The sequence below is a fragment of the Strix aluco genome, chromosome 19, assembly GCF_031877795.1.
Source record: "Strix aluco isolate bStrAlu1 chromosome 19, bStrAlu1.hap1, whole genome shotgun sequence".
In the NCBI taxonomy this organism is placed as follows: domain Eukaryota; kingdom Metazoa; phylum Chordata; class Aves; order Strigiformes; family Strigidae; genus Strix; species Strix aluco.
The window spans coordinates 14,933,133-14,947,945 of NC_133949.1; the positions used below are offsets into that span (position 1 = coordinate 14,933,133).

General features: G+C 55.4%; 1 protein-coding gene across 1 annotated transcript; it reads right to left on the reverse strand.

Moving 5' to 3' along the window:
• Window positions 1-2,393: 2,393 nt before the first annotated feature.
• Window positions 2,394-9,534, reverse strand: DYNLL2 (dynein light chain LC8-type 2). Its single transcript, XM_074844928.1, has 3 exons — window positions 9,377-9,534; window positions 5,871-6,009; window positions 2,394-4,265 (listed from the first exon to the last, which is right to left on the reverse strand). Exons 2-3 carry the CDS (start codon window positions 6,000-6,002, stop codon window positions 4,128-4,130), a joined length of 270 nt encoding a protein of 89 aa, XP_074701029.1. The 5' UTR covers window positions 6,003-6,009; window positions 9,377-9,534; the 3' UTR covers window positions 2,394-4,127.
• Window positions 9,535-14,813: the final 5,279 nt, after the last annotated feature.

Sequence of the window (14,813 nt, forward strand, 5' to 3'; positions counted from 1 at the left end):
TTCATCTCAAACCTCCCGCAAAAGCACTGAGAGAAGGAGCAGGTCCTCTGGGCACCGGGTTTAGCAGCAACAGGCTCTGCTTCCACGTGCTTGGGGAAGACGAATGTGACAACGGCAGCGCCACAGGCCGGCATCACCGGGCGCGAGGGACAGAGAGCACCAACCCGCGGCCTGGGTGGCCCCACAGGGTGCAACGCCCGGTCCCTGTGCAGGACAGCGAGGACATCACCGTCACTTTGTCCCTTCCTGGAGTCACAGGTGGTCCCAGAGAAGGGGGAAGAACATTTGGGCCAGGCAGGGAGCAAGGCTAGCTCGCCCTGCTAATGGAGTCGCACACCATCTCCTGCGGCTTTACACCACGCTCCCTCCGCGGAAGAACGAATCCCAGATAATGTCTAAGTAGTTACACACCCGGCTACCAAAAACCAGCCTGCGTGCTCTTCGGTGCCGCAAAGCTTTGCTTTTGTAAGGCCACATCTGGAAGTAATAGTCGACATGAGGAATTGAATAACTTGGCTTGTACAAGAGAAAATAATGTGACGCTCTCCCCAACCACCAACCGCACCATTACCCGCAGCGAACGCACACGCAGGTCTGCAGACACCGTCCTGCACCCCGACCTCCGCCGCAGGCAGCTGCCAGCCCCTCGAGCTCCCCTGTGGTCAGACTCTGAATGCTTGTAAGGCAGGGCAATAATGTATAGAGTTTACATTTAAATAGCGTTTTTGCCCAGACACATCTGGAAGCAGTTTCTTTCTCCAGATGTTTCCCCCAGATACATACCTTCCACTCAGTTCCCCACATCCAGATGTTTCCAAATAGCTTCATGCCCCTGCTAAAACCGAGCGGCTGTCCTGAGGATGCTGTTGGCCTCTCCAGCAGGGAAACAGTTAACGCTCCAAGGCCTCACGCAGGGCACCTGCACCGGGTGGAAACTGGAGACAAAGTGGAGCCCAGCAATGGAAAAAGTCAAAGCCAAAAGCGGTGTCAGGCAGCTGCTGGGAGCGGGAGGGGAAGGCAGCAGGCACAGAAAGCTCCGTGTTAGAACCTCCCCTTGCTCTCAGCTGCCTCGAGGGAAGTGCTGCTTCGCTGGAGGCAGCCGGGATCTTCCAGAGGCCCAGTGCCACGCAAAAGGTGATTTAAGGGGCAGGCTGAGGGTGCGCAGCACCCGTGTCCATTGCAGGGGTGACGGGGAGGTGAGCAGGGCTCTGTTTTTTGCTAAAGGTGGGAGGTAGAGCTGCTTCTCCTTAGCCTGAAGCAGGACTGTGGCAGTGACGCATCCAAGGAAGCACCAAACCCACTTTCTACTTGCGTGGGTCAGCTCCAGGGCCTCCACATCTCACCAGGGACCCATTTACACCAGCACATGTGGACACAGCTGGAAGAGGTGCTTTCCCACAGGCAGAACTCAGCATGGAAGTGTTTTTCACCTCAGGTTTGGATTAGCAGCATTCAGGAGTCAGGTTCTCTGCTGCTTGCTTCCACTAAAAGCCCCATGCACCAAGCGGGTTCCACCACCCTTTGCAGCCCCACAAGGCTGAGAACCATCCTGAAGCCATCATGTTAAGCCAGACCTAGCCAGATCAGGAGTGCAGAGCCCCAGAACAGCTGGAGCTTCAACCCTGCAACACCTTCAGCTAAAAGGCTGGCTGGGACTAGTGCGGGAGCAGCATCACCCCCAGCTCCCCCCAAAAGTAGAACCCCCTCCAGTTCTCAGCACTGCCAGGCCTAGGGTGCAGCAGATTGCCTGGGCGTAACAGCATGGTGCTGCTCGCTCGGGAGTTTTGGGTTCAGCTCATTTCACAGCTGCTTAGCATGAGTCATGTTTGCCTGCAGCTCGGCTTCCCCTCGTCGCTCACAGGGGTGTTGCTGTCCCCCAGCATAGCTGTAAGTTGGTGAGTACCCACAGCTTTTCCAAAATATCAGGGAGGCCACAAATCAAGTTTAGGTTGCCTGAGGAACAAGGCAGCAAGCTGAGGGGGGTTGGTTAGGGGCAAGCCCACAGCCCCCGTGGTTAAACACATGGTGAAAGTTTCGGATCTCCCCTCTCTACTGAGCGCAGGGAGGAAGCCTGACAGGGAACCCAACACCTCCACGTGTCCAGGAGCCGTCCCAGAACCTCCCCCAGTTCATCTGAAGCCATCAGAGATCAGCCCCAGCACCACCATATCACGGTTACTGGGCACAGCTCAGTAACCCCTTGGAGCCAGGCTGGGGCTCAGCACCAGCAGGGATGGGCCGCGTATGCTCCTCGGGTCGAGCTCTTCCCTCTACAGACCCGTCTCCTTTGGGTCACCAGCATCTTCCAGGGCGCACAACGTGCTGCTCCCCCTCTCTGGACAAGCGCGGTTCTTGCTTGGGACAGCTGGCAATGAAGAAGAAACTAGAGGCTGTTTAAATGTGTCAATTCACCTTTAATGTTTGAAAAAAATAAATGGTATTTGAGCCATTGCAGTTATGAAGGGAACAGATCTTGCTCCACAAGAGACTGTGAACAGGTTCACATTAGACTCATGCTTGGAAAAAAACAAACCCAAAACATTCTCCTTTCAGATCCCGCGTGGAGCTCTGAATAGACAAGACCACAAGAGTGCCCCAGACAGTCCAAGGCACATTACCCCAGCGCAGACATTTCCATCAACATGAAGTTATGACAGCTACATTCTTTCTAGTTACAACATTGTTCTATCAATATTACAAAATTAGGCATACTTTGGATTTTGCACAGAGACAAGAAGGACTTTTACTTCAGGAAGTAGTCAACCTGGGTCATCAAGTCATTTCACAATGAATAGCTCCCTTCGCTCTGCCCCTTCTCCCCTGGCAGTGACCAATTACCAACACCAAATTCATCCCAGAGACACAAGCCAGGCTCACCAGCCCAGCGATATCATCTATGCATTAGTTAGCAAACCCATCAATAGACCTTATGACAAGCACCAGGTACATCCGTGCCATCACACAGCATTTCTCCACACCCAGATAGAAAGAACTTCCTGCAGTGTAATCCAAGAGTCGGTACATACTAAGACAACATCACTGCTGAACCTATTGGAGACCAAGACATTTGTCTGCCTTAGAAGCAGATGTCACATGAGTTTCCTTCACACAAACATCACATGTAAGTTTAACTTCTTGGTACTGTGCTTTAAGAACAAAAGCAGATATCAGAACATGGAGGACAGTCCTCCAGAAATAGCTTATCAGCTACAGAAAATAAAAAAAGGAGACAGTGGCCACTTACAAGTCTTCCACATGACTAGCTTGCTTTAAGGAGAGCATCAAGTTAAGGCAGTGTTGAGACAACTGGCTAAGAACATGCCAAATAGAGCTGTTGTCAGTAGTCACCAATTTGATATCCTACTCCATTTCAGGGACGGGCCACGTGGCTTTAGATCTCAAAAATCAAGGTCTAAAGACTTCAGCCACAGGATGCCGCTTTCTGCAGCAAGCAGCAACTCAGGGGGATGTTTGTTGAAGTCTTCTAGACCAGGCTGAGTTGCTTACAAGTCTAGGTCAATGTTTCAGCAGAGCCAAAAATACAGTGGTGGGCACTGAAAGAGAACACCAAGGGCGCCAGTTGCAAGTCTGTTTGTCACAGTCCGAGGTGGAGTTCAACTTGTGTGTGAAAGCCACGTCATCAAGAGCCACCCCAGCAGCTTTCAGGGCAGGTCTAAGTACCTGCTCTGAGGTTACTGGGAGAGCCAGCTCTCTGCAGTCTGCAGGGTGGGTACAGAGGCTCACACTGGCTTTGCTCCTCGTTACAAGATTAACAGTCTAATAAAACTCAGTAAGGAAGTCAGGGGCTTTTGGCCTGCCCAAAGAAGTTTTCCCAGCCTCAAAGAAGGAGTTACCACTGAGGGAGCTGTTGTGGAATAGTTTTATTTCTTCCCACGTAAAGGCCATTGTTTAAGCATTTACAGGTTTCCTAGTGCAATACAACCAAAAAAAGCAGTAACAAAAAAATGCCGCCTTCTTCCCAGGCAACTAAACAGAAGTAGATTTTTACTGCAACATATACACATTAAATATAGTATACAGTCCATGCAGCGGCATAGCCATGTTAAAGGGAGTCGTGGCTTCAGCCATCAGTGCATTACAGTCCAAATTTCACTTGCTCCTACTTCCTATCCAGACTTGAAGAGAAGAATTGCAACCTGACCCAAGTAAAAATAGATGAAGTGCTTTGTCTCATGTGTTACATAGCTGCCAAAGTTTCTGCCAACAATGCAGTGCCAAGTTGGGTTGTATTTCTTGTCAAATTCCTGAAGAAAGAGAAGAGAGGCATTAAGGCCAAGAAAGCCCACATGAAAATAGCTCTAAGCACAAATTCTTAGCTGGTTCTGTTCACACACTAATCGCCTCTCCTCCCACCTGCAGCATCTTTAGATTCCCCACTACGAGACACTATTATATTAAGCAAGGTAGCAACGGACACAACCAGACCTCTGCATTGGATTGTTTGAAGGCTCCAACACAAGGAAATAATCTCCTGAGACCTGGAGCACCTGCCAGCCCTGGGCAGAACACAGCCACAAGCGCTCTCCTCGGTACGCTGCTATTCAAGCTCTGCGTGTAGGCCAGCTCAGGAGAATATTTCTCCTCTCCCATTCCAAACCCACTCACAAAATAATAAAAAAAGCTTTTGGCATGTCTGCTCCAGCAAGGCATTTGAGCTTAAAGGTCACCTAAAAAAAGGAAGGAGAAGTCTGGCTTCTGCTGTTTGGGCCTCTTCTTTACATAAAGGGGAGAAAAGCTGCACTGAAAATGTGCAGGCAAATTCACAGGCCAGACAGTACATGGAGACCGAAGAAGTCAGAGGTGAGCAAGGTGAATGCTGGCTTAGGCTCCTACTTAGCAGATAAGATAGGGTTAAAGACCATTTTCCTCCCTCTAATACCCAACTCCCAGGAGCACCCTTCCCTCCCCTGAGACAGACTCAACATTCAAGATTAAAGCAAGGGTTAGTCCTCAGACAGCAGCAAGACAGTTTGAAGTAAGGAAAAGGCTTTCTTGCCAGGGCAGGAAGGTGCATCAAATTGCTTCCCTCCTCCCAACACATTCTCAGAAAATAAAGGCCAACTTCTTTTTGGATGCCTTCTGTTGCACACACTTCACAGGCTGCATTGCCCCAAGCACTTTTGAGATAAGTCTTGCCTCAAAATGATCTGAGAGGTTAGGAGACACCTTTGGATGCTTTACATTCAAGCTTAGATTACAAACAAGGCCCAAAAGCTAGCCCAGGTGCCAGGACTGCATTGCCTACAAATTCCCACTTCCCTCCTTCAAAAGCACCTTGCCTGACCACTCGGAGAAGTGGCTACAGAGGGGACCAACAGCTCCCCAGATGCTGTCAAGCACAAGACTTCAGTTAATGGGCTCCTGCAAATGGGAAGACACCTCTTCACAAGCCCCTGGTTTTGAAGCAGCACCTTTCACAACCCTGCCAGGCAGCACAAGGCCCCATCCTCCTCCACACCACCCACCCCAGAGTCAGGAACTGTGAACAGAACCACACGTGCACAGCTGCCCGCCTGGAGAGAAACAGCAGAGCAACCCCACCCCACCCTGGTGCTGCAAGTTACACCACAGCATCTGTGGAGCAAGTCCCAAAGAGAGACTGCAGCCAGTCCTTCCTAGGCTGGCAAACTCACAGTGCTCGCCTCCCAGCTTGCCAGAGCACCAGACCAGGCCCTGCTCTGCCATAGCCCTCCTCTGACCTTGGACAAGTCCCTCCACCCTCTTGGGAACAGCAGTAAAGCCGAGAAGAAAGCAGCTTCTTCCTCCAAACACACAAGTAGGAAGTCTCAGACACTCAAGCACACATACTTCCAGGAAATCTCAGAGCAGCCCCCTCATCCCATAGTTACCTTCTTTATATATGCTGCAATGTCCTTTTCTATGTTGTACTTCTCCATCGCCTGTGTAGCACAGTCTACAGCATCCTGCTGCATGTCCTCGGACATGTCCGCATTCTTGATCACAGCCTTTCTGTCAGACATCGTGAACCTAGGGCAGAACACAGATTCCTTTAATCCCTTCCCAAGAAACTTCCTGTGCATCAGAGGTTGTCCTTTCTATGGCAGGCTGTGTCACAAGCCGATACTACAACCCCTCTTATGGCCAGGGTGAGTTGATCGGGATAGCCTACAGTAGTCCCAGGCTAAGGTGCCCCTTATAGCTGGAGCACTGGCACTGTCTGGAGGGTAGATCAGAGCCACTCCAACATCACCTGCGTTAAACACATGCAGAACAAGCTTACTGTGTGGGAGGAGACGGATCTGTGGAGCACCACAGCCCTCCTGTACATCAATAGGCTACAGCCAAGTTTGCCTTCCAGGTGCACCAGTGGTTTGGAGCATCATCTGTTCAGAGCTTGCAAGCAAGGGCTCCCAGACCGCCCGACTCCAGCAGGGAGGCTCAGGAAGCACGTTAAGAGCAGCAGCGCTTTTTATCCCACCCCATGCCAGGAGTTATGATTACTGTTGCTAGTTTAGCCTGGAAGGAGTGTTGTTCCACATTCAGCCTATCATCATCCCCTCACCTCACCGCTGCTTTGCCACTGAAACCCAGACTTGCATTGTTCCCACGGGACAAAGCCGGTCTGACGAGCCAGAAACAGGTTAACACCACACTGCAGCCTAGAAACAGGGGGAGGCAAGCCCCACCAGGGAGCTAGCACAGCCAGGGCCTGGCAAAGCGGCCTCCTTTTCCCCTCCCTGCCTGTGAACCACACCACAGATGCCAGAAACCAGCAGGCTAGGGCTGCCCATGGCCTTGAAGAAACTAGAAAGCAGTACGCTGGAGCTGAGCGTGCAGCCCCCTTCACTCCGAGTTAGTTCAGGTGCTTCGCACCAGCCACTGAAGCCATTTGCACATAGATCTGCCAGGGCCTTTCCAGGGAGGCATTCAGCATTGGGAAGTTTTCAGTGCAGCTCACATTAGCCTAGAAAAGGGGGATTTGGCAATCCCAGCCCCAGAGAAGGAGCCCCATGCAGTCCCGCTGCGGGCTGGCACGCTCCGAGACCCCTCCGGGCAGCAGAGCCCTCACTCCCAAGCCACACGTGAGGCCCGGTCAGGAGGCACATGCTATCTGGGAGACCGGTCAAGCGAAGGTCTGGGCTGAGAAGGTCCACAGCTGCTCACCTTGGCAGCAGCTCTTACCAGAGCATATTAAAACTTTGTGGGAATAAGCTTCTTAATGGCAAGGAGTGCCTCCAATTAAGCTTGCAGAGCACCATTAAGTTTCCTAAATCCTTTTACAGTGCTGTAAGTCTCAAGTGATACTACCAAGCTTGTTTTGAAATAGTGAAACTACGCATTTTTAGCTCTACTGGGGAGTGAAGAAAATCTGCTGCAATGATCGCTTCCTGGAACAGTCCCAGAAAACTGAAGGAGTAGCTTTGTTACAGCAATTAAAGGAGCCTGCTATCCAGAGAGAAAGAGAATCCAGTTGCATAATTGCAGCCCTATGATTACAATACTTCAATTCTTCACTCTGCCTGCAGTTGAAGACTTCTATTGCAACCTTAATTTATACGTTTTTGATACAATGTTTAATAAAGCACTGCTATTAACATGCACTAATAGCGTCAGGAGGAATGACAGGAACTGAGCTCAAATGCCAACAGAGAGCACACACCCCTACCCCAGCTCTGGAAAAGCCACTTCCAGGCAGTTTGTTCCCCCCTGTGGTGTGGTTTAAGGCAGTGAGTGTTAGACTGTGGCCCAGAAGCCCCAGCAGGGCAAGACACAGCTCAGAACAGCCCAAACAACTTTGGAATCCAGGAATCCGGCAATCCCTTGGGAGAGTCTTCTGGGGGTCCAGCCCACCAGAAAAGGGAAGTAGCAGAAATTCACTTGTGGGTCGTTTCCCCAGGAAACCCTTTTTAGGGAAAGAAGGCAAGCAAGCTCTCACACACAGCAGGACTTCGCACACCTCCACTGCACGCCGAGTTCAGAGGGCATTTGCCATTACATAACCAACCACACAGAGCAACCTGCAAAAAGCATTTTCCTTCCTCATTGTTCAGGCAAGGAGCATCTCAGTGCAGGCCCGTGCTGCCAAGGGCCAACAGCGCCATAGGAAAAAAACCCACAATTATCCTTCAGTCGAGCTGCAAGCGCTGGCCAGCCTGCCCTCCCCAGCACTGCACTGCTCCAGGGCACAGCATCCTTCACAGGCCAGCCACGACAGGAGCTGGCAACCGGCTGTGCTGCTGGAGGGAGGATCCCCCACACCCACCCTGAGGCAGGGAGCAGCTCCGTGTGTCACCCCATGCACCCCCTGGAACACCACAGAGCAGGGCCCCATTCCCAGCTCGTTTCCTCCGTGGGGTTACAGAGGCATCCTCCCCCCAGGGCAGCCCAGCAGCACCATGCACATATCTTATCCCTAAGCCACAAGATCACAGCTGGCCCTCAAGGTCTTGCCACCCAAGTCTGTCCCTCTCTGAGGAAAACCACAAAGCCCCAGAACCCAGCCCAGGGCAGGATAGGCCTAGGAAGGGGTAATAGTACAGCTCCAGCAGCCACCCCTTCCCCAGCCCAGGACAGGATGGGGTCTTGTAGAAAAGACCACAGCACCAGCAGCCACTCCAGGACAGGGTGAGGCCTTGGGAGGGGGATTAGACCCAAGCCAGCACCCAACCCTTCCCTTACCAGGGTAGGATGAGGTCTGGGAAGAAGGCCCAAGCCCAGCACCCAATCACTCCCCAGCAGGACAAGATGGGGCTTTAGGAGGGGGATAATGTTCAAGCTCAGCACCCCCTCCTTCCCTCACCAGGACAAGATGCAGCTTTGGGATGGCTATGAGGCACAAGCCCCCACACCCACTCTTTCACTGCCCAGGCAGGATGGGGCCCTAAAAGTGGGATGAGGCCCAAGCCCAGCACCCACTGCTTCCCCACCAGAACACCACGGAGTCCGAGGACGGGGACAAGGCCCAGCCCAGCACCCACCTCTTCCCCCACCACAGCGGGAGAGGGCCCTGGAAAGGGGGTGCGGCACAGCCCCTTCCCCACCAGCGCTGAAGGGGGCCTGAGGAGACGCTCCCACGAGCCGGGCGCATGTGCAGGCCAGAGCCCTGTGTGACCTTCACGAGGGGGAGCCCCGGGGGCGCCCGAGGCTGCGGTGACCTTGCCCGGAGCGAGGCCAGCAACAGCCCACCGGGGCGGGGCGGGCTCCGACCGCCACCGGGAGCTACCCACGGGCCGCAACCGCCCGCCGGCCGACCGGCCAGGACCAGGGCCAAGGCCAAGGCCGCGACCCCCTCCCCTCAGGGCGGCCCCGCCGCCACCCCGCACACGGAGCGACCGGTGCCAGGCGAGGCGCGGAGATCCCCGCCGCCCCGGCCCGGTGGAATGGCGTCGCTCACCTTCACAGTGACAGGGCCACCCCGGGAGAGTGAGGCACGGCACCGAGGAGGAGGTGGGAGAAAGAGGCCCGGACCCGCTCGCCTCAGCCCGCTCCGCTCCCTGCGCCGCGCCGAGCGCTCTGCGCCTCGCCGCCGCGCCGCGCTCAAATACCGCCCCGCCCGCTGCGGCGCGCGGCCCGTCTCTCCCTCATTGGCTGCGCTGCCCGGCACGTCGCCTTCCCATTGGCTGCGCCACGGCTCGGCCCGCCGCCCCGGCCCGTCCGCCCGCTCTCTTCTGCCTACATCCTGTTTCATCCCACAATGCCGCGGGGCGAGCGCGGGGCGGGGCGGAGAGGGGCGGGGCGGTGCCTGGCGGGGGCTGCCGGGGGGGGGGGTGTTACCCCGGTACCGTGAGGGGCCGGGGCCTGGTCCCGGCGGGCCGATCCCCTGAGCGTGGGGGGGTGTCCCTGCCGCCTTGGGTACCCGGATCCCCAGGGGGCGAGCTGATTCCCTTGGAGGAGTCTCTTCTGCCTTAGGGGAAGGCCATGATTCCTCGGCGGGTGTCCCCTCTGCCTTGGGGATCCGTGGGGGTGACCCTGAACCGCTGAGAGGGACCCCCCGCCTTGGGGAGACCTGATCCCCTTGGGGGTAACTGTCTTGGGAGGGCCCGATCCCTTGAGGGGGGCCTTGCTGCCATGGCACCCCCGTGGGCCTGTCTCTGCCCTCACACCAGGCGTGACAGGGACATATCTCTGGTGACAGAGCCCGGAGCCAGGCCAGCCTGCCTGTGCCCCCCCACACCCTGCTTTCCCCAAGCTGCGGGTCTGAGTGGGCACCGCGGGGCTCTGGTTTCAGCGTCGGGCAGCTGCATGGCGTGGCAGCTCAGCTGGGCAGTGTTTGAGCCGAGGAGGGCTCCGTGACTTTCACATTCCCAACCCTGAGAGATCCCAGGGCATCTCTGTGGCAGGATTTGCTGCGATGTCGCCGGGCGCCAAGCACCGCGGCCACCCAAAGCGGCTGCATTTTGGCAGGGCTGTGTACATGTAACGCCAGGTCTCGCAGGTGGCTCCCTGCCAGCGGATTCCTGGCGTCCTGAGAGACTCGTCTGTGTCTGCAGAGCTGCTTGCAGGCCAGGGGCCACCATGTGCAAAGTAGTCTTGGAAAGAAGGCTCAAACCTCAGAGTAAAAAACCAGTTCTGGTGGTGGCGATTAGTTAGAGCTTTGCACCTCGACGGCGTCACCCACCTGAGATCTTCAAGGTGTGATGGGGATCGATCACTGGAGCCTCACGAGACCCTCCCAAGCTGGCTGGCATTGCTGCAGCTTCTCATGTTTACAGCTGAGGAAACTAAGGCAGTAGCAGGAGAGCATGACCTGTGAAAGATCCCTGAGGGCGTTAGCGGCCCTGTTAGGAACAGATACAGGTCTCCTAGAGCTTGATGTAACCTTCTCCTCCGCTGTCCCCAAATGTCCAGGTTTTCAGGACAGTGCAGGCAGGTGCTCGGCTTCCCCTGCAGGACTCAGCACCTCCCCTTGCCCCGCAAAGCCAGACAGATTTCCCCATGCTGAACACGTCAAGAGGGCTCCCTCATTTCTTGGTTTTTCCTGTTTTTATACCGGCAGCAAAACTTGGGGAATGACCAGCAAAAGTGGGAGCATTTTTCACTAAACCACCAGTCCATGTCCTGCGGGAGCCACTGCTTTTCCCTGGGGGTGTCTCAGCGAGTCCTTTCCTGCCAGGTCCAGCCTTGCTTCGCATGGGAAAGCTGATAAAATCCCAACACCTGGGTCCTGCGCCACTGAGAATTGGCCCTGTGCCACACCGGTGCTCAGGGGTGACACGCAGCCGTTCGAGCAGCTTCATCATACGTTCACCGTGAGATCGCGTGATGTTTCGTGTACACGTAGAAGCCAAGGTAAGGACAAAGGGGAGAATAAAAACCCTCTGTTCACCCTGAAGTCCAGGGAAAGGTCTGACGCAGCACTGTGATACCCTGGTTTGCATTACTGCTCTCCCTGGAGTAAAGCCGTGGTAAAGTTCAGCTTTAGTAACTCGGCAGGTACCAGCGCCGTCGGAGCGGGTCAAAGGGCTGATGTGGTGCTGTGGTGCCTTGGCAGGGAGCCCACTAAGCCCCCCCGCCCTGCTAAGCCCTGCAGCGGTGTGCCCACGGCTGGCAGGGGGCTGGCAGTCCAACCCTGCCCTGCCCGTTGTGTGTGCAGACAGGTGGGAAACAGCAGAGAAAACTCCCACTTGTAACCCGGCTGCTGCCCACACACCCACCCACGAGGTCTCAGGGGGTCCTGCGCTGGGGCCGGCAGCGAGGGAACAGCAGGGCCAGTGGGTTCCTGGCATGATAAATGTGCTCCAGGCAAACATTTGCCCCCTGGGTCGCCCCCACAGGCCCGTCTGCCAGGCTGGCTGCCAGCCAGCTCCCATTTTGGTTGCTCCATTTCACTTGAGCAGCGGTGCCAAGAAGCCCTTTGCAGAAGCCACCTGAAGAAAAGCCCAGCAGAACAAAAAAGTCCCCGTTACCGTGCTGTCCCCATTCCCACGCTGTGGTGTCCGCACAGCGCTGCCCGGCATGAACAGCAGCAGGACAGAGACAGGGCTGCCGGGGCTGAGCTGGCTCTTAATGAGACCAGTTTTAATTGCATGCGTGGCCTTGAGAACCAGGGAGACTACTCCAGGTACTGAAATCTATCTAATTTGATTGCTCAAGGAAGACAAGCCTACGGCTGGTAACTGCACTCAGGGGACAGGCTGGGGTTCACTCCACGGCTGCGCTTTTGTCTCGTGAGCAGGCAGCCCAGGAATGGGCCCATCCTTTTTGCTAATGAAGTGGATATTTCCTGGCGTGACCTTTGCAGCCTCTGAGATACTGGTCAAAACTCCCAACAGCAAATAAAATATTCACTATTCCCAAATGGGTCCAGATCTGAGCTTCAGTCTTAAGACGAGCAGAAGCCAGAGAACAGCAGAAAAGCAAGGGAGGACTAACGCTGCAGGGCTGTACAGCACTAAGTTTGCAAGACCACTCTGGCAGCATGGGACTTGACCTCCAGCCTTCAGAAAGATAATTTGAGGGCATCAGCCTCCCCTCTGAGCAAAAATGCTCAAAACCCAGGTGCATTAGCCAGGGAATGGCTGCAGGTCATCTGCTGTTTGTCTGGCACCGCACACCCGGGAGCTGCGGATGTCCCAGGGCTGCACCAATCGCTGCTCCAGCTGAGACGCAAAGGGTCAATAAATAAATATGTGGCCAGAGCTGGGGGCTGGGCTGTAACCATCAAATTACAGCCTCGGGTCTCAGCCTTATTAACATTGAGATCCCCCTGTGCTGCTGTGGGAAACAACTGATGGTCTCATTGCACCCCTGGAGCGGTGTTTTTCATGCTTTTTTGTCCATGTTGGCTTTTCTTGCTCCCTCTGCAAGAAGAGGGAGCAGGCAGTGCCCATCCTGCTGGGATGCCCTGCACCCACCAACGCACTCTGGCTGGCTGCAGGCCACCCCCAGCCAGGACCTTGCTTTTGTCTGTTTTGGATGCCAGTGTTAATGCAGTAACAGGCTTAGCTACAGCCCTTTATGAGCTTCCATTTCAGCAGCAGCAGGAGTAAATACTTTTATGGTGATGTTTCCAGAGGCTCCGTGCTGCCGGAGGGGGATGGAGGTGCTGATCTCAGGGGTGAGGCGGGGGAAAAGCCAATGCAGAGGTGGATGATGGAGAGTGGGACCTGCTTGGGAGAGGCAGGAGGTTGGAGTCCCGTGGGGTACGTGAGTACCCAGGAGTGGGGATGGGGCAGACCCACATCCCTGCAGGCTGTGGCACAGTCTAGGCTTGCCTGGCCGGAGCAGGCAGGCTCCCCAGGGTCCCCACGAGGCTCCCGGGAGCACCTGGCCACAAGGACGGGTGACTCTGCTCAGGTCCGCTGCACGACACTCGTCTGGGCTATTTATAGCTCTGCCGAGTCTCTGTTGAGGCAACAGATCTCTGAGTCTTGTGGATCTTTTTTAGGAGCATCCCAGACCAGGAGGCCAGAGCGGAGTCACGGCACAGAGCTGGGCTATGGCCCCGGTGCAGGCATGGGAACCAGCCCAGCTGCACTGGAGGAGGCAGCTCCCTTCCTCCCTGGCACTGAGCTGGGGAGGAAACCCTCCACTTTTCTCCTCCCAGGAACTCTGGTGTCTGGCAAACACCAAACCAGCCTCGCAGGTGAGCCAGGCCCGGAGCGGAGCCAGGTTGCCTGGCCTGTATTTCTACACCATCCCCTACTAATGAAGGAGTTTCGTTAGTAGGGAGCTGTTTTAAGTCAGATCTCTGTTCCTGCTGCCATGAGTTTCTGCTTAATCCTCGTGTGCGATAGAGCGACAACCGCAAAGTCTGGTTTTACTATACTGTTAATCCTGAGCTGAGGCCGGGGCAGATGACGATGGCGGGTTTGAAGGGTAGAGGCAGCTGCTGAGCGATGCTTGTCCTGTCTGTCCTGTGCCACGGGAGCCCCAGGCTTTCCCACGAGCACTCCCATGCTCCGGACTTCCCGGTATTTTCCCGGTGCAAGCGGGTGCAGAAGGAGCACTCACCTCCCTCCTGCCCCGCCTGTCCCGGGTCAGCCCAGGGCAGGAGGGAGCTGCCCGGGGACCCGGCTGCAAAGGGACGAGGTGTAAAATGGTGGCCCTGAACCCAAATGGGGACAGTCAACGCTCCAACAGCTCCAGTGTGGGTGGCTGCTTCTGTAATCCCGGTGTAACCCCCTCCCAGTTACGTCCTGCCTCCTTCCCCAAAGCGGTTGGCAGCAAGAGGGGGTGGAGGAGCCCCGCTCCTGCCCGGCACAGCCCCGGCCATGGCGGCCATCGGGCGCTGCAGGCTCGGCGCCGCTCTCTGCACGTGAAGGAGCACGGCCTTGGAGGAAGAAAGTGCTTCAAATGCCACAGAGGGAGATGCGTTCCTGAATCGTGACAAAAAGCATTTATTTATAAATTCCTCCGAGTGCACTATATAAGGCACTTCACAGGGATTAACAGGAAAAGGGCCTGGCAGCGAGGAGCAGTGGCCATCTAAGGCTGTGCTCCTCCCGCCCCGTGGCCGCGCGCTTCCCCACAGGACATGTTTCCAATCCCAGGCGATTTTAAGTCAAAAACCGCAGACTTTGTGCACATCTGTCGTAAGAAACGCAGAGGTCTGGGAACCAAAAGCTGGGCTGACAGTGCAGCTGCAGCATCACACCAGCTCTGCCTCCATTCTGTGCCTCTGCAGTAACATCCCCATCGGGGATTTTTCTTCTTATTTAACCTAAACCCACTTTGTACAACTTAGCCCATTACTTCTGCTCTGCCCCGCCATGGACGTGGCACACTGACGTATTTTGTAACACGTGTCTGTAGCAGATGACTGTAGAAATGTTGCCTTCATCTCCTCTCCCCACAGGAATTCCTTTCCTCTCTCCTCCTCCACCATCTCT

Excerpts from the sequence above, each read along its gene's own strand:
- DYNLL2 (XM_074844928.1), bottom strand. The coding sequence starts at position 6,002 with ATGTCTGACAGAAAGGCTGTGATCAAGAATGCGGACATGTCCGAGGAC. Across the intron at positions 4,266-5,870 it reads TTGCAGCATATATAAAGAAG|GAATTTGACAAGAAATACAA; the intron begins GTAACTATGGGA and ends CTCTTTCTTCAG.